At 34.9% G+C, this 26,799-nt stretch overlaps 1 protein-coding gene across 1 annotated transcript in view; it reads left to right on the top strand.

Annotated features, from left to right (window-relative positions):
* The window catches only part of LOC129944298 (alanine aminotransferase 1), a 73,279-nt gene that overhangs the window by 24,794 nt on the left and 21,686 nt on the right, over nucleotides 1-26,799 (top strand). Inside the window, exon 2 of the mRNA XM_056053644.1 lies at nucleotides 7,968-8,617. Coding sequence (XP_055909619.1) covers nucleotides 8,189-8,617 — 429 coding nt within the window. The 5' untranslated portion in view covers nucleotides 7,968-8,188. The remainder of the gene's footprint in view (nucleotides 1-7,967; nucleotides 8,618-26,799) is intronic.

Here is a 26,799-nt window from a genome sequence, read left to right as displayed (position 1 = left end):
TTTATTATGTCAATCTTTTTACATAAATTTAAACTCATAGTGTAAACGCAGTGTCAATATCCATTAAAAGAACAGTGTATCAAAAACCATACTTAATTTTTTAGAAACTTTTGATATTCCCATATCAAACTTAATTGGTAAAAAAGGGGGGGTTCAATATTTGCTCAAGGAGTTGAACTTCACATTCGTTTCAAATATGTATTTCAAATGCGTGCTCTTCTCTTCCGAAAGAAATACATGAATTAGCCATTTTCGTTTTCTAGTTTGTGCATCTGGATAGATAAAACTATATTTTAAAATTTAAGTTCGGGATTAGCTTTGAATATTTTATCAAGTATCTTATTATCTTCTTAACATTTTACTAAAGTTAAAATCAGCAAATGGCTACTTTATCTTTTTAGTATCGTACTAAATCTGCATGACATATGTAATTTTTCTTAAATGTGACAAAATGTTTTAAAATTGACAAATTATGAAATAAAATTTATTTATAGATATCATAAAAAGTAAATTCGTTTAAAATGTTTTCAGAGGAAGTAGATTTTGAAATGTTTGAGGATTCAGTGTTATGTAGGAAAGTTAAAAGTTTTAAAACTCGAGCAAATCCTCTTGAAGAGCTGGACGATGTTGAATTTTACTCCAGGTATAAATTTGATAAGACAACTGTTCGGTTCTTGGTTGAAAATCTTGACATCCAAGACCCTATTACAAACCGTTGGCTACTTATTTCTCCAGATTTGTAAGTTCTAGTAACTTTACATTTTTTTGCAAGAAATGTCCATCAAACCGATGTTGTTAAATAAACTTTTCTATTACTAGTGAACAAACATGTAAATATGCACAACTTTTACTTTATAGGAGCGTTACATGAAATGGTGCAGTCCACAGTGGGAAAAATAATTAAAAACATTGCAAAAAATAATCGGCCCTATCGAGGTAACCGTCGGAGCGGAATTCTCTCCGAATCGGAGACATTTTGCTTCAAGGTAGTTGTCCGATCAACTGATCGGACATTCTCTCCGACAAAATTCAACGAATGCAATTTGCATGCGATGCTTTGCGATGAAGTACTTGTTTTGTTTTATTCTTGACAGATACAAACATACAATTTTCCGAAGTCCTCCGACAAGTTCTTGTTGCGGAAAGTGTTTTCTTTCTTTTAAAATAGTTTTAAGAACCAAAGACAAACACCATGAAGGCTTGTGATGTTTTTGTTTTCAAATTTGTGCAGATTTCAAAGGTGCACCTAACAAGCAACGAAATCTGCTTTTCGATAATCCTATTGAACGTTCAACTATGTTACGAGCTCTTCTGTGACATATATTAAAACGGCTCTCTGCGCTTTGCGGTGTAGGAGTCCTGAATGGTGTCATAAGACAGGGCTCCAATGGATATTCTGAATCACCTACAAAAAGAAACAAATTCAGATGGTCTGTATTTCTTGTACTTAAATGATTTCTTTCGAAATACCGTCGTTCAGGACTCAAAGCCCAAACATGATAGTCGTGGTTTGCTCCCTGGTAGTTAGCATTAACGGCTCTTATTCTCATTTTGTAGTCGCAAATCTAAAATAAAAATAATTTTAAAGTAGTACTTTAAAGGTAAAACTAACATCTTACAAACATAACGTTAAGACTAAAATATCCCTTGCGATTGAAAATAAATGTTTTTTTTCTACTGGTGCACTCAGGAAAACCAGTTTTTTCGAAGAAATATGTTTTGGACAGTTGACATTCTTCATCATACATCTGTAAAGATATCCAGTTGCTGCACAAGGTCTCTTCCATTATATCTAAAGTTTCCTTTAAAATACTGGACTGGAAATAGTCGACTGGCCAACTGAACATTGAAAATCTTTTCCAACACCATGTTAGTAGTTTCCCTCGGCAAAAAATCTGAGGCAAGCTTCTAATTTATGTTCCGGAGTGACACAATCAGACCGATGATTTGTTTTGTATTTGTGTTGAATCTGCTCCAAAAAAAAAGCAAACGCATTTTTATTCAGGCGAAGGTTTTTATTGAATCTGGAAGAGAATCTTAGAATTATTATAAGATAAGAATTAAGGCCCAACTATAATAGGCATAAGCAAACATAAGCTTATGTCAAAAACCCAACGAAAATTCACTTAAGTTTGCGAAATTATCTACATGTCAGATTTTACTTATGCGGCGAGCGACTGGGATCGCTCTTGCTTAAGTGTGCTTAAGTTAACGAAACTGAAAAAAATTGAACGAAACGGAGCTAGAATCCATTATGTTCACTCGTATTGAGATTCTTTGTATTCGCACGTTTACTTATGCGCGCATATGCTTAGCTTATGCCTATTATAGATTAGAAGATAAGTTTACGCCGCGTCAGATAGTTTACTTATATTGCTTTCATTTCGCAATGTTCTCCTATTTTCTTTATTTTGCGCCCTAATCTCATTTGATTCAGCGTCCAAAAATAAACCAACACTATCCGTTTCTTATTATTATTGCTTGTATAAAGTCAAATAAATAAATAAAACTTATGTTTCAACAGTTTTTTTTTTTCAATTTATTCTTTTTCTTTGACACTTCAAATGGAAACAAAAACATATGTTTGAAATAGGGAGGGGACTTTATTCGATAGTTTTGATTTAAAAATCGTTGCATCTAATTAAATGTCTTAAAAATGCTAGCGCATTATAATTGAAAAAATTACTTTTTATAAGTAATATATTACATTCTGCCACCAATTTTTTATGGTTTAAAACGGTTATTGTCGTTATTTTATAACATATTATCGAGAATATATAGCATTTTCGATATATCGGTTAATTTGCACATCTCTGCCTGAAATTTATATCCATCGCATTGCGTCGTCTCATGTCCGTAAAATTTCTTCCGATGACAGCTACCCCAAACCGGAATTCAATCTCCGAAAAGGGATGCGTTGCAGAGAAAGTTCCGCTCCGACGGTTACCTCGTTAGGGCCGAATTGCTTCACTACTTCCACACTTTGTATAGTTCCCATCTTCCCCTGTGGAGTTGAATGACATCAAATCCGGATTTTACAATATCGTCAGGTTCCCAAAAGTCATAGGTGCAATCGATTGCACTCATGTGCAAATCAAGCGACCAGCTAGGATTGTCTGACCTATTATGGCTGACCACTACATAAATAGAAAAGGTAGATATTACATTCCTAACTAAAAAAAATCGATAGTCAAACATGAATGTCATTTGGTTCATGTGCAAAACACTATTATCTATCTTTTTCGTATCTATCTCGGGATCGCGAACGTCGGTCGCTTTTTATCTCCAGCCATGCTAAATGTTCTTAGTAATAGTTCCTTGATATGATTTTAAATCGATTATAGATGTTTTTTATTTTTATCTTTTGTAAAAACAAATGTTGTCACTTTGACATTTGCAAAAATATTAAGGTATGTTTGTTTTGTTTGCTCCACAATCTGTCATTATTTAGATGTGTTCATGTTTTTTTTGTTAATAAAATGGTTTTAGCATGATACTAGTTAGCAAAACAATAAAAAGTTTTTAAAATTAGTGAAAATTTAGTAGATTACTATGTATATAGTAAATTGTTAACTAGTATCGTGCTAAGGCCTTAATAATAGGTTGTTTTGCGCCATTAAATTTCAAAAAAGGTAAGAACTATCACTTAAGAATTTTGAACATGAGCTACGAACTGCGAACTGTGGATGTTCGCATATTTTGACTTTCCTTTCTTACTTACTTACTTAAGGTGGCGCTACAGTCCTGTGTGAACTAGGGCCTCACCCAACAAACTTCTCCATCTAGCTCGGTCCCTAGCTAGATGTCTCCAGTTTCGCGCTCCAAGTTGGGTGAGGTCACCTTCCACTTGTGCGCGCCACCTGATCCGCGGTCTTCCTCTACTGCGCTGTCCTGTATGTGCGGATTCGAAGACTTTCCGGGCCGGAGCATTGGTTTCCATGCGCTCTACGTGACCCAGCCATCTTAGTCGTTGGACTTTTACTCTTCTGGCTAAGTCTACGTCGCTGTACAGCCCGTACAGTTCGTCGTTCCATCTTCTCCTCCACTCCACTTCTACGGGACCGTAGATCACACGAAGAACTTTTCTCTCAAAGTGACCCAAGGTGCTTTCATCTGCTTTTGTCATGGTCCATGCTTCTGCACCGTATAGCAGGACAGGGATGATAAGGGTCTTATATAGCAACACTTTGATATCTCGAGAGAGGACTTTACCACTCAATCGCTTTCTTAGTCCAAAGAAACAGCGGTTAGCAAGAGTTTTTCTGCGTTTGATCTCAGCGCTGGTGATGTTTTCTGCGTTTACAGCGGAGCCTAGGTAGACGAAGTCCCTGACTACCTCAAAGTTACGTCTGTCGATTGTGACGTTTTGACCAAAACGTCGGTGTTGTATGTCCTTTCTAGACGACAGCATGTACTTTGTTTTGCCCTCATTAACCGTTAAACCCATTTTTGCCGCTTCTGCCTCAATACTCCCAAAAGCCCCATTGACATCACGCTGAGTTCTTCCGATTATGTCAATGTCATCAGCATATGCCAGTAATTGGACAGACTTTTGAAAGATAGTGCCTCTAGTGTTGACGTGTGAGCTCTGCACTATTCTTTCAAGCACGATGTTAAAAAAAAATCGCATGAAAGCGCATCACCTTGTCTAAAGCCTTTTTGACATCAAAAGGTTCTGTTAAGTTGTTTCCAACCTTTATGGTGCAGCGTGAATTCTCCATGGTCATCCTGCACGAACGGATGAGTTTGGCAGGGATGCCAAAACTAGACATGGCTTTATACAGCTCGTCCCTGTAGATGCTGTCACATGCGGCCTTGAAATCGATGAAAATATGGTGGGTGTCGATTTGGTGTTCTTGAGTTTTTTTCCAGGATCTGCCGTAACGTAAATATTTGATCAACTGTGGACTTTCCTGGTCTAAAACCACACTGATAAGGACCTATCAGGTTGTTTTGAAGATGGGCTTTAGACGTTCACATATTACGGCAGAGAAGATTTTATAGGCGATGTTAAGTAGACTTATTCCTCTATAGTTGGTGCAGTTTAGAGGGTCTCCTTTTTTCAGGATCGGGCAAACAATACTGAGGTTCCATTCATCGGGCATGCTTTCTTCCGTCCATATCTTACAGATAAGTTGGTGCATGCTCCTAACCAGCTTATCCCCAGCTGCTTTAAAGAGCTCGGCATTCAAGCCATCTGCTCCAGCGGCTTTATTAGACTTCAACTTAGATATGGCAATCTTTACTTCGTCTAAGTCGGGAGGACGGGATTGTTGGCTTTCGTCGTCTATATCGTATGGGTCATCCTGCCTGACAGCGGAATTCAGTTTTTCATCGCCGTTATACAGTCTGCAGAAGTAGTCCTTCCATATCCTCAGCATTGACTGCGGTTCCACTATGATGTTTCCACTTTCGTCTTTGCAGCCTTCGGTTCTAGGTTTATGTACCTGTGAATTTCGTTTCACCTGTTCATAAAACTTTCGAACCTCATTCCTGCTTTTATACCTCTCAACATCTTCGACCGCACGCTTCTCATGCCCTCTCTTTTTCCTTTTGAGAAGTCGGCGTTCCTCTCGCCTCTTCTGCTCATAGAGCTCACGAGCAGCTCTCGTCCTTTTATGCAGCGCTGCTTTGCGTGCCTCTTGTTTGGCTGCATTTGCCTGCCGACATTCCTCATCAAACCAGGGGTTCCTTGTTGGTGGCTGTTTGAAACCCAGCACATCAGAGGCGGCTTCTCTGATTGCATCTTGGCAATGCTGCCACTGGTTTTCGATACATTGTGTTGGCGGCAGAGAACTTCGAGAGAGGTTACTTGTAACTCGGTCGGAAAAGGATTTGGCGATCTCTGGCGATTGTAGCCGTTCGACGTTGTATCTTCTCCCAGCACCTCCCTGTCTTGCCTTGGGTCTGGAAATCCGAAGTGCTACCTTGGCTACAACGAGGTAGTGGTCCGAGTCGATGTTAGCTCCTCGGAAAGTTCATACATCCATAATGCTGGAAGCGTGTCTGGCGTCGATCGCAATATGGTCAATCTGGTTGACGGTAGATTGATCTGGAGAAGTCCAAGTTCCTTTGTGGATGTTGAGGTATGGAAAACGCGTACTGGCTACCATGACGTTTCGCCCAGCAGCAAAATCTATGAGCCTGAATCCATTGTCGGAAGTGTTGTCGTGCAGGCTGTTCTTCCCGATTATTCCACCAAAGATGTCTTCCCTTCCTAGTTTGGCATTAAAATCGCCCAGGACTATTTTAATATCGTAGCTAGGGCACTGCTCATATGTTTTGTCTAAGACCTCGAAGAACATATCTTTGGTGTTGTCGTCTTTCTCTTCTGTGGGGGCGTGCGCGCATATCAGGCTAATGTTGCCGAATTTAGCCTTGATGCGTATGGTCATGAGGCGCTCATTGATGCACCTATAGCTCAAGACTTCTTGCCTAAGTCTGGCTCCGATGACGAATCCGCATCCAAATAAGCGCTGTTGGTTTTCGTGGTAGCAGTCACCATAGTAGATATCGCAGTTTTTCATCCTCTTTTTGCCCGGCCCATCCCATCGTATTTCCTGGATGGCGGTGATATCTGCTTTATATCGTTCTAGGGCCTCCGCTAGTTCTTCGGCCGCACGTGGTCTGTTAAGGGACCTAACATTCCACGTGCATATCCGAAGTTCGTTGTCCTTTATTCGTTTGCGTTGGTTGTCAACAGTAAATCCGTCCGTATCCGAGGCTTGTTGGTGCTTCGCAACTATGAAAGCTTTTACGTGGCCAGGAAGTCACCCCGACGCACAACTTCCAACCTGGAGGGCCAGATCCTAAGTATAACTCCAAGGATGGGGAGCCGGATAAAACCGCTCCTTACAGGCCTGGGCTTCGAATAAGTCGAAGAAGCCCTATAAGGTGTTCACTAAGTAGTTCAACCTTACTGGAACTGTAGACGCCACCGTTGATTCCATCTCGGGAATTCCTTCGCTGCCGTCTGGATAAGGAGAGGTGCCTTAGTGGAAACACCTCTCCCCACCTCTCTCGTTTGCTGCCCCCAACAACTTTCCACTGGGGTTGGAACCCAATCTCCAGTTGAGGTACTAGACACCCGATAGACAGAGGTTGGTTTTAAGAAAAACCTGTGGGCGCTTGTGTCCTCTTGAATGCACATGTCTACCATTTGACTTTCCTTTCACATGAGCTTTATATCTATTCGCAGACAGCGACGAACTGTCAATTTATAATTACCTACCCAAACAAAACAAGAGTGGTATAATTTTGAGGTTAAGTTGAGCGCGAACAATTTATTCGTTGCAGTGTGGATGGTATGTGGAACGCGAAGAGAGTTTGACAGTTCGTAGCAAACACACTGCAATTCGTTACTACCAAATTGTTTTCACAAACTTCTCTTATTATAGAGAACAAAATGCAAATTTTATTATCCTAACATAAGTTTGAATTGGTTTCTTATAATTAAAATGTGTTTTTGTTTAAAATTGACTTTTTGAAATGTATAAAATCACGTTTGTTCTTCCATTCGTTGTTCGCTCTCATGTGCAAGGCTCTTAAGTTAACATGTTGCATATACAATTATTTAAAACTTGTACATATCACCCTGTATATAGACATTCAAAAAGCTTTTTTTTGGGTCTGTTTTAAAAACATCCATACAAATGTAGGTATATAGTTAAATTACACCTCAAATGTTATTCAGTTTTACTAAGATATTTTACTAATTAATTATCACCAACCGATTAATGGAACTCAAATAGTTGCGTCTTGCGTAACCAATAACCATACGAACTATTTACAATACAAAATAAACGAAAGCTTTCGTTTTATCTTATCATTCAGATATGTCCCTACCTACATATTGTTGTATATTTATCAAATCCCAAACAAGCTTTATTATCCATATCAGAAAATAAGAGAATTTTATATATTGATGTTCCTACTTATCCCTTTTTTGTTTTTTTTTTCTGTTTCAGCCTTTCGAACAAGAAACAAATAAAACACGAATTTATTGAACAAAACTAAAAAAAATAGCACCGATTCCATTGCTATTTTATACAAAGTCATACAAACATCTTTACCTATATTTATAGAAGCAATTTTCCCACGCTCTCAAAACAGATTAACAAGAAATCTCTTTAATTTAAGAGAACACACAATTTAAACAAAAAAAATACAAATACTTAATTAGAGCAAAATGTTCCTAAAAAACTCTGGCCCCACATCTACGATGGCGAACAATGTTGTGCGCCGCTGGAAAAGCTCATTTCATCATCTAAAGCAGCAAAAACAGCGGCAACCTCTCGCCGCTGCCAGTCTCAGTCAAGGAGGAACTTCTAATGTGTGTGGTGGTGCATCATCCGCGAGTTCATCGTTGCCTTTAAAATCATCGCGTTTATTAACTGCAACTTCGTTTACATCACTTAATTCTCGTTTAAATTATAGAAGCTTGACTTCAGCTGTCAATCAAATTACTTTAAATTCAACAGGACTTGAAACAAAACGAAAAATGTCGTCCAAGTGCCTTGCCGTCGAAAATATCAATCCAAACTTTATAACTATGGAATATGCGGTTCGTGGACCTTTGGTGATTCGAGCTGGAGAAATCGAAAAAGAACTCGCAGCGGTAAGTAGAACTTTGTATTTAAAAAAAAAGAAAAAAAAAACCTTTATATAAATTACGATGTTAATTAATTTTGGTTTTGATCGTCAAGAATGCAAACTTGAATTCAAACGACGAAAAGTTAATTAAACCAGCCGCAGCCTTTATTTTGAAAAATAAAAAATAAGCATAACAGTTCCAGCTGTGTTGGTACCTTCTTTATTTGTTTCCGTTTTTGTTTGCATTTATGGAAGAGTCAAGAGTGCGTAGCAGAGTTTCTTCAGATTCAGTACCTGTTTTGTATATTTGTTTTCGAAAGCAGTTGAGTAAAATTGTACGAATGTAATTGACGAACACAACTGCACAATGGTCTTAATTTTTGCACATGCGCCTTTGAGTTGTGAATAGTTAATTTTTTGCATATATTAAAAATTAAAGGCATAAGGAAGTTGTGCCTGGTACTACAGTGACTCAGTGATATTATTTTTGTATCGATACAAACTCCATCCATGATACAAATAAAACTTATAATGCCTTATTGTCTACAACCCATAAGTAGGGTAACTTTTACGTGATGAGAGTTAGATAGTATAGTTTAAAATCGAAGAGCACCAGGTGTTTGGGAACTTACTTCTGGAACGTGTCGTAAAAAAATAAAACTAAAAATAGTTTGAGACGAAAAGTTTAGAAAGTGAAGTGAATATGTAAGTTCTCGTTAAAGTAATGCATCTTTGCAAAAGATTAGCAAGTAGAACATTTTAAGCATTCGTGAGACTTGACATGATAAATTAAATTTTAAGATGAACTTTCAAAAATGTTAGTATATGACTAATTCAATTTTCAGTCTATTCTTTAGGCTCTAAGGGGTCAAATATAGCTATTATTGTTTTTCACAAATGCAATCAATCATTGGAATTTTTGTGGCGGTCGATCATTAAAAATGTCTGTCATTAAGGGGCCAGTTATAATATAACAATATCATTAACATCGAACCGGTCACATTTTTAAATCTATAAAATTGTATACTGAAAATTTTTTGAGAAAATAAGTGTAATTGCGCATTTATTTTTCGCTATTTTTCGGACGGAAATTCATTTTACTGAACAGCTGATACTTTTTTACCTACAGCTATTAGTAAAATTCATCAGTAAACATTGAAACAACAGGATTCTGAAATGTTTTACTGATAAGCGTTTAAAACAATCAGTAAATTTACGTCATTACATTAAATATATTAAGTAACCTGGAACTTTGCGCCTACTTTATCCTTTATTTTCACTAGTAATGTTTTTATTGATGCGGTAAGAACAGTACAAAATTGGAACGCCAAAAGTAAAGCGAAGTAGAAGTTTTTTGGCATTTGGTTTTCTTCAGTAAAAATGAAATTTCATCATTCAAATTTTTTAAATGGATTTACGCAATAAATTTAGCTTCAAATACATTTTTAAATTTAAAAACAAAAATGATTGGTAATTGAATTCATCATATTGTATTTTTTTTTAAATAAAGCTCAAACATGTTCAAAAGGTAAAATACAAATGTTGTGACAATTTAGTCACAGCAAAGACTTATTTGTGAACGCAGTATAAATACCAACTTGGTATTTTTTCGTTAGGTTACAAATCCTTTATTTCAAAGAAATAAGTTAAATTTGTTAGTCTAGAAGAAACTTGCCTCGTGGCTTACAAAAATGGCGAAGCTATATTCCGCTCGTACCAACATTCAATCAAACCAAAAAAAGGATGTAATTATTAAAATGTTGAATTATAGTTTGTTTGATGATTGAATGTTGGTATGAACAGATTACAGCTCCATCTTACACTCGGTTGGAGTAACTACAATTCTTTTTTAGGATGTGTATACATCCCTCTCAACACTCCTCCTCGGTAGTTTCTCCTGGGCAAGTGTTAGGTGGCGTCTTGATGTCGAGGACAGCTAGCTTGACTGCGGGTCTTTCATACACCCCATTCGCCGTCTGTACGAAAGCGCTTCGTACTTGATTATCTTTGGATGATCTTTTCACGTTTACTATTCGCCCTTTCGGCCAGCTATTCCTGGGATTAGTTGGGTCCACAATAAGGACTAAGTCTCCCACTTCTAAGGGTTTTGCCGGAGTGAGCCATTTTGTTCGTCTGGTAAGCGTAGGTAGGTATTCTGCTATCCAGCGCTTCCAGAAACGGTCCGCAAACTGTTGTGAGATGAGCCAATTTTTTCGCAGTACTGTTGCGTCATCGTCGAATTGTGCTAATGGTTTTGAGCCACATTGCGATCCTAACAGAAAATGGTTAGGAGTTAGAGCTTGGTTGGATCTATTGGAATATATGTCAACGGTCGTGAGTTCACTATGTTCTCAGATTCTATTAACATAGAGCGAAGGAGTTCATCGTTTGGGTTTCTTAATGGCATAATAGAGTAGAGAACATTTTTAATAGATCGCACTAGCCGCTCCCAGCTACCGCCCATATGTGGCGAGCCAGGGGGTATGAACTTCCACTGAGTTACTGTGGTGGTGAAGGTTTCCATCAGTTTATCTTTCCGAATACTGGCTGAGGCTTCTCTCAGCTCTCGTTCAGCCCCGCAAAAATTGGTACCATTATCGCTGTGGAACTCAATCGGTGTACCTCTTCTGGCTATGAAATTACGAAGGCAAAGGATGCAAGAGTCCGTTGTCAGCGTATGAGCAACTTCTATGTGAACCGCTCTAACGGTGAGGCAGGTTAGAAGAACTCCCCATCGCTTTTCCGTTCTTCGCCCTACGGTGACACAAAAGGGGCCGAAGTAGTCCACGCCAACATATGAGAAGGGTCGGCAGAACGAAGCTAGTTTCGCTTGAGGAAGTGGCGCCATAATCGGTGGGTGCGGCCATGCTTTGTTTATTTTGCAGCGTGGGCATAATTTCTTGATAGCTTTGAGAGTGGATCGCAGTTGAGATATATAGAATTTCTGACGAAGAGTGTTGACGACTGTTTCATCACTTCGATGGTTAAAATGGCAGTGAACATCTTCGATAATTAGCACCGTAATTCGATGGTATCTTGGAAGAATTACAGGCAGTCTGAGATCTTGATTGAGTTCTTGTTTTAGAGAAATGCGCCCATTAGCTTGTATAAGATGGTTTTCATCCAAAAATGGGTTAAGGTTAAAAAGTGGGCTACTTCGTTCAACACCACGGTTCATTGTTAGATCTGCAATTCTTCGGCGTATACACATTTTTGTGCCTCTTTCACCAATGCATTTTCGGCTGACTGTAGTTCGCTTCTTAATAGGGGGCCGATCACTTTGAGTGTTTTATTCCTTCTGGTTGATGTATTGTTAACAAAACGCAGGGCATACGCGGTACTCCTCAGCAATTTTCGCCAGGTGGATATTTCGTGTGACCGAAAGATGTTTTCTTGGGCAATATTATGAACTGATACGAAATGTGTTTTCAACTCTTCGATTGTAGAGCCCACAATCACCTCTTGTGGCCACTCGTCTATGGTTGATTCCAAGAAAGTTGGTCCGTTGAACCATCGACTGGTTGATTTGAGTTCCGGTGGCCTTTGCCATTTCGTGGCTTCATCGGCGACATTCATGTGTGTGGGGATCCATCTCCATTCTGTTACATCAGTGAGCTCCAAAATCTCACTCACCCTCAATGCAACGTACTGTCGGTATCTTCGGTGGTTCTAGAGCCAACAGAGAACAGTCTTGGAGTCTGACCAGAAATATCGACTCTTGAAAGTGATTCCGTGCGAGTCTATAATACTTTTAGCAAAGCGTGCTCCGAGAAGTGCCGCCTTTACTAACGGATTTTACTGATAGCTTTAAACGGCGCCTAAACACAATCAAATATCCATTCAAAAAATGTTCCGGATTGATAACAATGATAGTTATAACTGGCCCCTAAGTGAATTGAAGACAATGATATCGAAAAAAACGATAATTGTTCAGCTTGTAAGATTTATGTTAATGAAAGACTCTCGAGAGATGAGGCATAAATCTCATTCAAATATAATTGAAAAGCTAGGGAACAAAACATGACATTTACGCCTTGTTGAAATGCCTCGGTAAATTTGTATTGTAAACGGGACACATATACCCATATTTATAAAGAAAACAAAGTTCAAATGAATTATTTCAGATCCCGTGTTTAGGAAAACTACACAAGGGAATACAAATATTCCGGACTCAATTGGAACGGTAGACATCTGCCTTTAGTTTGAGTTCGGAAAATTCTTATTCTATAGTGTAGTTTTCTTAAACACAGGAGCTGATATAACTAATTTTCTTATGATTCTAATTATTACTCTTTGAACAAGTTTTGAAATAGAGTCTATATTCAATATTGTTATTATTTTTATAAGCTACCTTTTCATGAGCGCATTTATTTATTTACAATATTATTAACTTAATAAAGCGTTAAGAGAAAAGGGTAGACTTACTATTATAAATTAAAAATTTGTATTTTGAATTAAAAAGTGAAAAGTGCTTTCTCAAATTTGCCGTTCGGATTCGGCTTAAAACTGTAGGTCCCTATAATCCCTGACGACAGTACTCGCACACAGGAATGGTTGAGAGTTGTCAATCATAAGGTCCTAGTTCTCAAACTAACGGTTGCGCCACCCAATTTTATTTTTTTTATATTGATAGAATATAGCTTTATTATTTATAGGCAGATTTTTGTTTTTTGGCGCATTCATAAAGCTAGTGGCTACGTAGTCAAAATTCAACTCGCTTTGTGAATAAAAAATTGCACTACAAATTTAGTAAATCTGGAACTATCATATTAATGACAAATACAAATATATAAAATAGGAAACATTTGTGTTTTCAGAACTTTAAATAGTTTTTTTTTTTCTTTTTAAATTCAATTAAACCAAATAGAAGATATAATATGGTTGATGTATATGTATTTAAATACTGAATTTCATACATTTCATTTTGCATTCTTATGTCCTTACCGAGCAGCTGATTGTGAAACGTCAAAACAAGTGTGTACTAACTTTGTAGCTGAAATTTTTAGACTACGTCGGAGGGGAAATTTGAACTACTTTTGTAGTTGCATTTAGACAATCAGAATCCCTTGACAATGTAGCCATTAGCGATTAGCTTAATGAATGCCCCCAATATTACAACATTACACCTTTCCTAAAATCTTTGTTGAAGTGTCAAACTCTTATAATTTGTAAGTGTCAAAGTAAATGTTTTTTTTTAAGTAATTGTTTTGTGTGGCTTGGGAGAAATAATGAACTTAGAAGAGCAATTTGTCATATAAATTAGACCACAATTACAGTATGCAATGTTTTTTGTTGATTGCTCTCTTTGCGTTTCATCCTTTTGTTGAAATATTTCGGGATATGTTTTGAAATATACAATTTTTGTTCAATTTCTCAAGTAATTTAAAAACTGCTTCAATTCTTATTTTGTTCAATTTTGCGATTTAAGGTTATAAAAACAATTTTTTTAATTATTGATATTGGTAGATTGACAAATCAACAATTTTTAACAATTGTCGTTCCTAAATGATTCTAACAAATTCGCAACAAAAACACTTGAACAACTTTTGTTTGACATAACAACATTAGTTAACAATTCTTCAAAAAAAAACCAGGTCCTCCATAGTTGTTTAAAGACGGTACAATTTTATTCCGCATTGAAATGTGTGTCACATTACGAGTAAAAATTCAAATAGTTAAGACTGGTTCATTCTCCCATAAGCCCAAATATGATTTGTAATAAATAAAATATATGTACATATTATTTTGAATAGATTTATAAATAAAACAATTAAATGTACAAAAAAAAAACATACAACAAAAAAAAACTCCACATACATAATTATGTACATAAGGACGAAATGATTAGAAAAAATGTAGCCCTTTAAATATAAACAGCTTATGATTAAATGAAATGTCACCTTTTTTTCGAAATAGACATTTTTTGGTTACCAATTTGAACTGAGTCTTCATTGCATTCGGTAGAATTGATGGTTGAAAACTATAATAAAAAAAAAAGGAACAACAATATTTTCTCCATTGTTTAAGAGCATACACCTATTCCAAACCTAAAAACTTATTCCAATTTAAAAAAATGATTTTGAATGACAATTTGTATAGCTTTTAAATACATTTTAACACGACATTGAATTACTCTCGATGATCCAGTGCTTTTCATATCTTAATCTGAAAACAAAGAAAAATTTTTCAAAATATTTATGTGATTTATTGACTAGTCAAATAAATAAATAAGAAAATATCTCCGAATGACAGAAATTGGCAGCATTATGAATATTAAATCTTAACGTACGATTCTAAGTAAACTTTTTGAAAATTAATGCGGAAATTTCATTTTATATTCACTTCTATTTTAACGTTAAAGTTCACCTTTCTAAAAGATTAGACTAAAATTTTCGATTTAGTATTTATAATGAGGGCCATACTTTATTTAATGTCTTAGAATCAAGTAATTCATGTTTATTTTGAGATTCAAATGAAACGTTGATTCCAGTGACTAGATCTATTAGTTCGAATGAATTTTGTTTATTTTGAGATTCGAATGAAAAATATTCATTGCAGAAAATGAACCGAAAATACATTTTTTTTGGAGACCAGCTGTTCTAAATGATTTGATATTTTGATTTGATTTAGTGTGACTACACTAAATTTTTATTTTTCGAAAAATCTTATTTTTAATTCAGAGTTTGTCACAGATTAACATTTTCTGAATTAAAAGAATTAAGTGAAGTTAATAAAGTCAAATATTTCTGGGATTTGATCCCATTTATCTTCTTTGAAGACTTGTAGCAACTATATAATTCGCAGTTGCTCTATGTAGCTCGGATAATATGGAATCTCGATTTATTCGGGAAAATATGCGTCAAGACAAGGTGTATTGGTCATCTTCTGATGAGTCCAACCATTACATCAGGGTGAAACGCATATAGATATCAACACTTTTATTCTGGTTCGATTTTAAATCATATTTATTAAAATAATTTCAAAGACTTCATTTGGTTTCCTTCTTTGTTCGTTCAGATCGCTGTTCCTCCACCAAATGTTTTACATCTTCATTAATAGAGCTCATTGATATGTCATTGTTTGATGTTTTTGCCGTTTCTGCCACATCAGACTCCTCAATACGAGTTTCATTTAGTCCAAATACCTTGGTCTTGATTCCACTTACGGACTGGATAAGCAAAGTAATTCTAACGATAGCTTGTTCAAATTATGATAATAGAATTAAGTTATTATCGTTGAAACCGGGCTGCTTCCTTTTTGTTTCGTGTTCAACCAACTTCTTTTTGGTTTTATTTTTGAAATCAGAACATTTTTTATCTTTTACTTCACTTATTTTATTTACAAACATTTTTCCATGTATCACCGTTTTTAGATGGAGGCCCATGGCTATTGAGCTTCACGGCAGCCTCTCTCCAAAACCGGTCAGCATCTACGCGGCTTACAGAAAAGCCCTTCGCTACCTCCGGATTCTCCTCCAACAACCTTAACAGGACTTCTTTTTGCTCCAATTAGAATGTGACTGTGCCCTTTATAAAATAACAAAAAAACTCGTCAATATAACCAATTTCGTTTAATTCAAATCAAATCAAATGGGGTGGCGCAACAGTCCGTTTTGAACCAGGGCCTAGTGACTTACAACTCTCAACCATTCCTGTGTGCGAGTACTGTTGTCAGGAATGGAAGGGACCTACAATTTAAGGCCGAATCCGAACGGCTAATTTTGAGAAAGCACTTTTTCATGACAAGAATTACTCTTGAAGGATTTGTCAATTCCTCGCAAGAGGCAGTACCCGCGAAAATTATTTTTTTTTAAATTAAGCTGGCACATGCAGGAATTGAACCCAAGACCCCTTGCATGACAGTCCAACGCACTAACCATGCCACGGGTTCGTTTAATTATCGTATATAAATTGTTTAAACTTACATGTTTCTTTAGCTATTCACCAGAAAATATCTGAACGACACATAATTGACATTTAATGCGAATCATTCGAAAGTTAATGTTTACTTAGTTTTTTTTTAATGAACTTTCTTTTTCGAATTCGAATAACTTTCGATCGCAAACGAAACTCAAAATAAGCGTGATTACTTTATATCAATTTTCTTAGTAAAGATAAAGATATTAATACGATTTTTTGTTTTTATCGAAATTAAAAATCATTTCAAAATTTAATTTTCACATACATGCATAAACTTAATCTATTGTTCGCAGTTTAAATGGAAACAATCTAAATTCTAAGTTTATATAAATATAAAAATAAAAACTATATAAATATTAATTCAAAAGTCTATTTGTGCATACCTATATTTATGAAATTTTTGTTGACTAACTGCACACTCACTCCTAGATACATATTTCGATATACACCAGAAAAAAAACATCCCCGAAAATATAATTCAAAGACAAGACGAGACGACAGCTGAGAGGAGTTGCGCAAACAACACCGGCCGGCTGAAAAATGCTTGATTTATTTTTGAAAATAAATAAATTTTGCTGAACCAGAACCAAAAACAAATACATAATATTTTTAAATAATAATTGAGCGGTGATTGTTAGGTAATTTTCATCTAGTCTCTTAGAACTTACGTCATTTTATGCACTTTCTATTAAGAATTCGTACCTATTTATATTCTGTATGAAGGAGGGTGGAAATAGATAGGTGGTCTTTATCTTTAGCCACTTTTGCTTTTCAGATAAAATATGCCCTTGGCCTTCAAAATTGTCATTCGCCTTTATTTTATGTATACATCTCTGCCATGACCATGGTTACCACTCCACAGTTGTCTGAGGAAATAAAATTTTGTGCAGGTTTTGATGGGGTTGGAACCTACGGAATCTAATTTCTTTTATTAACTTGAATTGAAAAGGAGCATAATGTATTAATATTGATCAAATGTATATTTCAAGGTAGAAAATATTTGATTGAACATTCATATGTATACAAATAGGTTAGCAAAAATGTATTCCAAAATATTGGATGAATGTATTTTGGTTCCTTTCCATAATTTAAAAACTGCTTCAATTCTTATTTTGTTCAATTTTGCGATTTAAGGTTATAAAAACAATTTTTTTAATTATTGATATTGGTAGATTGACAAATCAACAATTTTTAACAATTGTCGTTCCTAAATGATTCTAACAAATTCGCAACAAAAACACTTGAACAACTTTTGTTTGACATAACAACATTAGTTAACAATTCTTCAAAAAAAACCAGGTCCTCCATAGTTGTTTAAAGACGGTACAATTTTATTCCGCATACTGCAAGTGTTCATTTTTGTATGAATCTTGACAACTTTTATGTACAGTTTCGAGCAAAAGTCATGGTATCCGTGTGGGTATTCTTGATAAATGAGTTGTATAAATGATATTAAGACACAATTTTCAATTTATGTTTTGATTTATTCAAGTTTAAGTTTTTTTTTAACAAATTAACACAAGAAAAACAGAAAAATATCCTTCAAGGATCTTAAAAAAGTTAAAATAAAAGTATTAGTCCCTAACAACAATAGTGCAAAAGTCTTGGTACCGTAGAAGAACAAGAGAATTTAATTCGGTTTCGAATGTTTTATGTTAAGAATATAATTACCTAATATTTTGTGGGAAAACCTTTGAGCCTAATAACCTTTTTTAAACGATTTGGCATAGAGTTCACAAGTTTTCGCATGACATCTGACCCTATTAATTCGCATTCTGATACCAGGAGCTCTTTAAGGTGGGTTCTGCTCGTTATATTGTGTTTTCGAAGTCGTTTCTATACGACATCCCATAAATGTTCGACTGGGTTAAGATCTGGACTTTGGGGGGGGGGGGGGGTAAGAGGCGATCCACAACTTTACATTTGTAGCCGTATGCTTGGGATCGTTATCCTGTTGGAAGTGATATGTGTCTACGATCCCAAGTTTCTCTGCACTTTGTTGTAAGTTTTGTTTTAAGATGTTCAAATAAACCTCCTTATTCATAATTCCATCAATTATTGTCAAATTCCCGACACCACTGGATGACATACACCCCCATACCATTACACCACCGCCACCGTGTTTCACAGTTTTAATTGTGTTTTTAGGATTCAAGGCTTCTCCACACTCTAATCCGCTCATCTCAGCCAAAAATGTTGAATTACGTTGTCCCAAAATTCATTTGACTTATTTTTATAATCCTTTCCAAAGTCCAGTCTTTTTTTTTATTTATTTCACTTACGAACGGCTTTTTACGAGGTGTGCACTACTAAAGCCCAGATCTCTGGAGCGATCTTTCAACTGTCAACGGAGAAACTGTTTAATTTAAACTAATCGTATATCGGTAGCAATCTTTGGAGCACTTTTGAATGGATCTTTTTTTATTATACTCGCTATTTTTCGTTCATCTCTTTCTGTGAGCTTGCGCGGACGACCAAACCTGACTTTATTTTCGATTCGGTTTTCTTTATTGTAAGGGTTAATCACATTTTGTATGGTAGATTTGGGTCGTCCAACTATTTTATTAATTTCCGCATAACTTTTACCTTGCTCATGACAATTAATAATAATTTGACGCTCATTTACCGTTAATTCTTTTCTAACCATCGCTTTTTTGGATTTAAACAACAAAATTTCTTTAACCTTAACCTGCCGATCGGTTTATACGGATTGACACACACATGTCATATTACAAGCTTCATGCAATAAAAAAAACAAATCCAACAGGACCGTTACAAATTTAAACAGTTAAAACTGGTAAAGTGCAGAAGTACCTAGACTTTTGCACTACTTTTTTCATAGATTTCAAGGTTTTATTATTTTTTGCTAGAAAATAGAATTTGTTTTTGAAGTTTTTCTACTGGTGAAACAAAGAATAAGGTTTTATCATAATAAATGAAAATTAAGTCCTTAAGTTTTCTTTTCTTTCAAAGCTTTTAATGAGAGCACTTTGAGTACCATGACTTATGCTCGACACTGTATATCAATAATTTGTTTACGTATCGGTATTTCAAAGTCTAATCTAGTATATTTTTTAATATAAAATTATTGTTTAAAAGAGATAAATACATATACACTATATGGAGTGTCTTTGATAGTAATGGAAGTTTAACAATTTTAATTTCCCTTAAATCTTTTTGCCTTTCTGTTCCCTTGTTGACAATGAATAATTAGAAATTCTAAGACAAATTAAGAATGTTTTGATATTAAGGACACTCGACTTTTAGAAGAATTAAAATGAAGTTAGATATAGATATAGCAATGCAATTTTGTTGTCCTTAAAGATAATGACTTAAATGAAAAAGTTCAACTATCTAAAAAGAACTATCTATCTCTTAAAGTTTATATACAATTTAGTAGACCTTAAAATTTCAAGTTTCTTACTCTTACAGATATGTCATGGTGGTGGGAGAAACTAAGCGAAACTCCCCAAAGCCTTTTGCCATATTATTGTAACCTGTAGCACAGATAGACAAATCGTATCTTGAAGCTCTTTATGGTTTCAATAAATTAGTATTCTTACCACAAATGTGTACTTTTCTTTTCTAGGTTTAACATATTATTTCTCTTTTTTTTTAAATCTAATAACGTTAATTTATTTTAATTCTATTCATTGTGTTTATTGTTGAATGTTTTTTTTTTTTTTGGTTTAATTTTACTTTCATTGTTTTTTTTTTGCTTTGTTTTGATTCTATTTTCTAGATTTTCTATTATTTTCGATTGTTTGAGTATCAACAAAATTTGAAATTATTAATTTTCACATATATACTTTTATCTGTTGTGTGATTGTGTGGAATAAAATTCGAATAAAGTTATGTTCTATTAATATCCGTAACACCTATGCATATTATTAAACTTGCTCAAAACTAGTTTTAAGAGAGCTTTAAGTTTTACTTAAAATTTTACAGTATACAGTATAATAATAATTATTAAAAAGAGGCTGGGATGCGACCCACACTGATAACTTCCCATCCCGTCTGTCGATTTGTCTTGCTTAAAAGTTTGTCTTTATGTACTCGTATCAATTTTTACCAAATTTGGGTACTCTTTTTGTAGATTTTATTCGATTTTTATATAAAAATTACTGAATATCGAAAACAATATTTTCTGTGAAATAAAATAAATTTCAAGCCAAAATTTGAGTTTTATTTTTTGTAACAAAAACTGTCAATTCGACTTTTTTTTAAATTTTACCAACAATATTTCTTATGAGATAAAATTACTTTAAAGCCAATACTTAAAATTTTTAAAGAGATATTTGAGTCAAAACTCAATTTTTACCAACTTTTGTACATTTTTTTAGGTTTTTATTTTTTGTAAAAAAAATGTCAATTCGATTTTTTTCAAACTTTAACTGAATGTTGACAACAATATTTTTTGAAAGATAAAAGTAAATAAAAACCAATATCTCAAAGTTTTGAAAAGATATTTGAGTCGAAAATCAATTTTTACCAACTTTTATACATTTTTTTTAGGTTTTTATTTTTTGTAAAAAATCTGTCAATTCGATTTTTTCAACCTTTAATTGAATGTTGACAGCAAGATTTTTTGAAAGATAAAAGTAAATTAAAGCCAATATCTCAAAGTTTTGAAAAGATATTTGAGTCGAAAATCAATTTTTACCAACTTTTATAAATTATATTTTTTAGGTTTTTATTTTTTGTAAAAAAACTGTCAATTCGATTTTTTTCAAACTTTAACTGAATGTTGACAACAAGATTTTTTAAAAGATAAAAGTAAATAAAAGCCAATATCTCAAAGTTTTGAAAAGATATTTGAGTCGAAAATCAATTTTTACCAACTTTTATAAATTGTTTGTTTAGGTTTTTATTTTTTGTAAAAAAAACTGTCAATTCGATTTTTTTCAAACTTTAATTGTATGTTGACAACAAAATTTTTTGAAAGATAAAAGTAAATTAAAGCCAATATCTCAAAGTTTTGAAAAGATATTCGAGTCGAAAATCAATTTTTACCAACTTTTATACATTTTTTTTTTAGGTTTTTATTTTTTGTAAAAAAAACTGTCAATTCGATTTTGCTCAAAATTTTTCAGAATGTTGAAAACAATATTTCTTATAAGATAAAATAAAATTGAAGCCTTAATTTCAAGTTTTTGAAAAGATATTTGAATCGATATTCAATTTTTACGAACTTTGAATAATGTTTTTTTTTAGATTTTTATTTTTTATAAAAAAACTGTCAATTAGATTTTTCTCAAAATTTTATCAGATATCAAAAACATTATTCTTCGTTGCACAAAATTGTTTTAGAGATAAAATCATATTTCAGTCGTAAAATTTTGGAGGTGACAAATTTTTTTTTTCAGTTTTATTGATTTAAAAAAAAAACCGTTATATTGATTTTTTTCAAAAAATATACCTGTTTGGTATCACGTTACAATCTATTATATAAAATTTAATTCAAGTCTCTAGCGTTTTTGGTTCGTAAGATATTTAGGGTTAACCAAAATTTTCACCATTTTTTCAAACTGCTATAGTAAAAAAACCACCCACGCAATTTTCTTGAGAGCCCTTTCTGCATCTTTCTGCCTTATTATCTGTATAACAAAATTTATTTGAAGTCGATATCTCTTCTGGTTCTTGAGCTATGGACAACGAAAAAAACGTCGCGAACGTACGGACGTACAAACGTACGTACACACGCACGCACAGACATCTTTCTAAAAATCTTTTATTTCGACTCTAGGGACCTTGAAACGTCGAGAAATGTCAAAATTTTCAATTTGACAAATCGGACCCATTACAATAACTTCCTATGGGAAGTTAAAAATAATAATAATAAAACAATTTTGAAAACTTTAAAACTCTCTTACAACTAGTTTACGCGTAAAACTAGTTTAGAGTCGGTTAAATAATATGACATAAAATAGCTTAGGTTCCACATAAAAATAAACTGCATTCAAGTTATTTAAAATTCGAAGTTCTCAACTATAAATTTATAAAATCCTTACAAATAAGTTTTTAAAGACTTAAGATTGGACAGGTTCAGACAACATACATACATTTTTTTTTACATTTTAATTTATTGAACCATACAAAACTTATATACATTTGGCTTAATTCTAACATAAATAATATTTAACAATAACTTAAATTAAAACATTTGTTGGCCCAAAGGGGGCCTAACTTTATAAATTGATGAATTACAAAAATTAACATGTGTTTAACATAAAGTCGATGGCTAAAAAAAGAGTGTCGTTGGTGAGGTTTGTTTAGTCCCGGTTGTCCTGATGGAGGTTGGTTGGGTGGGGCGGTGTTCAGCCGCGGTAGTATGCTGACTCCAGGCCAGCATAGAAGGAGACGTCGTCGTCGTCATCAGGTGGGAGTTTGTCCAAGATATCCATACCACAAAGGTATCTCGGGTCCGGGTGTCGTTCCTGATTGGTCATCCTTCTCATTAATTGGTTAGGGTGGCTGGCGACTTTGGTAATTATCTTCCTTGCTGCCTGTGCAAGGAACTGGTAAAGTGGCTTTATTTCAGCTTCTTCGTAGACTCTACGATTACTATAGTGCTTCTGTCGTTGACGGTCGAATTGTAGATCGATGCATATCCTTAGTATCTTCCTCTCGAAGACTTTAAGTTTTTCCATTGCAGTTTTTGATATGGTGAACCATATCGGAAATCTGTAGGTGATAACCGGTCTTAGCAGTTGTTTGTATATTAACATTTTCGTTGGTTTACTTAATCCAGTTTTCTTCTTCAAGAGAGGATGAACTCAATGGAGGGCGATGTTGGCTTTTGTTATCACAGCCTTAGAGTGGCGGTTGAAGCGCAACAGCTCAATGAAGTGTATTCCCAGGTATTTTGCGTTCTTCTTCGCTTTAATCCTTGATCCATCCTTGAACGTCAAAACAAGGTTTCGGGCCACTGCCGCCGATCTACAGTGGCTGTTGTTGGTGACAGGTCTCCGGCAGCATACCAGTTCCGATTTGGAGGTATTTATTCTTATTTCCCACTTCTGGTTGTACTCGTAAAGTCTGCTTATGTGTGCTTCTACTCTTTGGGCTGCGATCGTAGGAAACATGGAGAAAAAATAGGTAAGTGAGTCATCCGCAAACAGCAGGTTCTCACAATCCGTTGGCACTGGCTGGTCAGATGTCATCAGGCTGTAGAGGAACGGCCCAAGTTTCGATCCTTGGACAACTCCAGCCTTTACGTCTCTAATCATTGACTTGCAACTATCTATTTCTACGAAGAAGTTTCTGAAAGAAAGAAAAGAAAAGAACATTTTTATTATTGGCTGTGAGGCCCTCAATCCATACGCTGTCGAAAGCTTTCTCGACATCCAGAAAGCATCCAATTGTGGCTCGGTAGCTATTGAGAGCAGCGGTGACGTCGGACTGAAACTTTAGAAGTGGATGGATCGTTGAGTGAGCTTGTCGGAATCCAAACTGCATGTCGGTAATGATGCTATGCTCGTTGCAGAATTTCTTCAGTCTCCTTAAAATGACTTCTTCCAGAATTTTGCTGATGTTGTTGCGGAGGGAGACAGCCCTGTAGTTGGAGATCATATTGGTACTGCCTTTCTTCGGAATTGCCACTACTTTGGCTGTCTTCCACTTTTTTGGAAAGTAGCCGTTGTTGATGCAGTTATTTATGATAATAGTCAAGATTATCATAAAAACTTGAGGAAGTCTTTTCAGGAAGTCTTGTTAAGACTCTCAGCTATCTCCTCAGGATTGCAGAATTTATGGGTATTAACTAGTTCATCGGCTTTGCAGTTATCGTCAATTGAACTTCAATGTTTGGCTGTTGAATCAACTGGATGGAAGTTTCTACTTCGTTCAGGAAGGCTTGGTCCGTTGATGGTTTTAGAGTGAAACTCTGTTCAAAGTGTTTGGCAAAAGCTTCCACTTTGTCATTCTATGAAGTTGAAGCTCGATGTTGTTGCTCATCATGACTTCCGGCGACTTCTCCTACGGATGAGGTGGTTGATTTCCTTGAAGGCATTTGGTCCCGGTTTTATTTCCCTCAATCTCTTTTTGAAGGAGATGTACTTATGGTGTCGGATGGTGTTTCGGAACATGATGTTCACACATTCCAGTTCGCTCTTGACAGTCCGGTATTCAGGGTTCACCCACGCTTTCTCAGCCTTTGGCGGTGGGAGTATAGGTTTTGAACATATTCCGGGAGGTGTTGGCATCTGTCCTTCCTTGTCCTGTGGATTTTTAGGGCATCAAGTGCAATTGTAATGGTTGATTCCATGGACTCGACAGCCTCATCAATTTCGTTGTCCTGGAGGTTTCGGTTCGCTGGCGGAAACACCAGGTTTCTTCGATGTCCAACTGCAATCTCTCGAAATTTAGTCTCTTGTAATCAATGAAGTCCGCTTGAGGTCTCGCTGCTAAAATGGCAATATAAGAGACTTCATTTGCAGTTAACTACATGCTTTGAAGTCCATCTCGATTTGTATTATGTATTTTAAAGAAATATTAATTATTCCTTTTTCAATTTCAAAACGAGCACTTATACATGTTACAGCAAATGGATTTTTTTTCAGGAAATAAATAAATCAAAACGTAATTACGTTCAGCTTTCTGTTTAATGAAAAATTATGATTAGCCGTCATTTTGACATAAGTGGAATTGACTTAATATTTAGGGAGATTTGTCTTGACTAACTTTCAAGTCAACTTTACAATAAAGTTGCCTTAATTGAAATCGGCTGAACGTGCCCATTTTTTTTTCCAAACGGCTGCTGATACTTGATAACTTGTCAAAATAATTGGTACTCAATTTTTATTTCTGACAACATCAATTACCATTACCTTTAAACAAATTTTTGTTAAATTTAAAATAAGAGTATGGAATTTTTTTGTATATATCAGTCCATGAATTAACTTAAAGCCCTTTATTGGATCGATGCACTTTTATGTACAAACAATATTTTTGTATTAATCATTTTAATGTTTAGGCCTTTGACATTTTAACACTATTAGTAAATCTACAAACAATCGGAAATGATAAATTAAAATGGAATGAAAAACATGCAAATAGATATTGAATTAAACTTAATCATCAGCTGGTTGCGATGCCAAGTGTGACAACTGACTCTATAGATTCTATAACTAACATTGTTTCTTCAGTGATTAGACAGTCTGCAGAACTTTCTTCCCAACGTAGAAATACCTTTCAGTCTGTATGGTACGATGAAGAATGCAAAAAAAGTTGAAGAAAATGTTTCGCTTTCTTAAAACTATATAGAAAAACAAATAGCGCAGTTTTTAAATCACTGTATTTACAATCAAACCAAGAATACAAAAGGTTATGCAATATCAAAAAAGAACTTTATTTAAAAAGCACTGCTTCCAAGCTCGTTAAATGCAAGGACTCGAAATCATTTTGGAAGACAGTACAAGTGTTGATTGGGATCCCATTAGAGTATTAAAAAAAAGCTACTCCTGAGTTTTTGGAATATCTGTTAGAACTTTTCAATAGAATATTCATTGAAGAGATGGTGCCTGAAAATGTTCGTCTGTCTCGAATTACAGCTATTTTAAAAAAAGGTAACCGTGATTTCCCAGAGAACTATAGAGGAATTGCTGTGCTTAACTCATTAAGAAAAGTGTTTACACAAATACTCTATTCTAGACTTACGACCTGGGTAGAAGATAATAACATGATTAGTTGTTTTCAAGCTGGTTTTCAAGCCAACCTTTCAGCTATTGAACAAATTTTTGTACTCAGCACCACTGCTAGGCGTTTTATTTATAAGAAAAAGAACTTATATGCCTTTTTCGTTGATTTAACACTAGCAATAAGAGGTCCTTACTCTATAAGCTCTCAGCAATTGGCCTATCTACTAAATTTATCAGAGTCTACGAAAAAATTCTCGAAAACATGATGGCATCTGTTCAGAATGGTGGAAAAGTATCTAGAGAATTTAGTTGTGAAGCAGGTGCCCCTCAAGGATGTGTTCTAAGCCCTATCATGTTTGCACTGTACATGAACGATGTCGAAAACAGTATACCTGAGGGAGTTCAGTTTGGGGATATTACACTTAAAGTCTTGTTTTATGCTGACGATCTAGTGATTTTATCAGACAGTCCGCTTACTCTACAGCTCCAGATAAACAAGCTAAAACAGTTTTGTGATCTATGGGATCTTAGATTAAATACCACCAAATCCAAAATAATGGTTTTCAGATCTCGAAATAGATCAATTGGCTATGGGCGGAATTGGACTTTAGATGGTGTGATAATTGAGGTCGTAAATGAATTTAAGTATC

This window comes from Eupeodes corollae, chromosome 2, assembly GCF_945859685.1.
Source record: "Eupeodes corollae chromosome 2, idEupCoro1.1, whole genome shotgun sequence".
In the NCBI taxonomy this organism is placed as follows: Eukaryota; Metazoa; Arthropoda; class Insecta; order Diptera; family Syrphidae; genus Eupeodes; species Eupeodes corollae.
The sequence above is the reverse complement of the archived record's forward strand: the minus strand, read 5'-3'. Positions and strand labels throughout refer to the sequence as shown.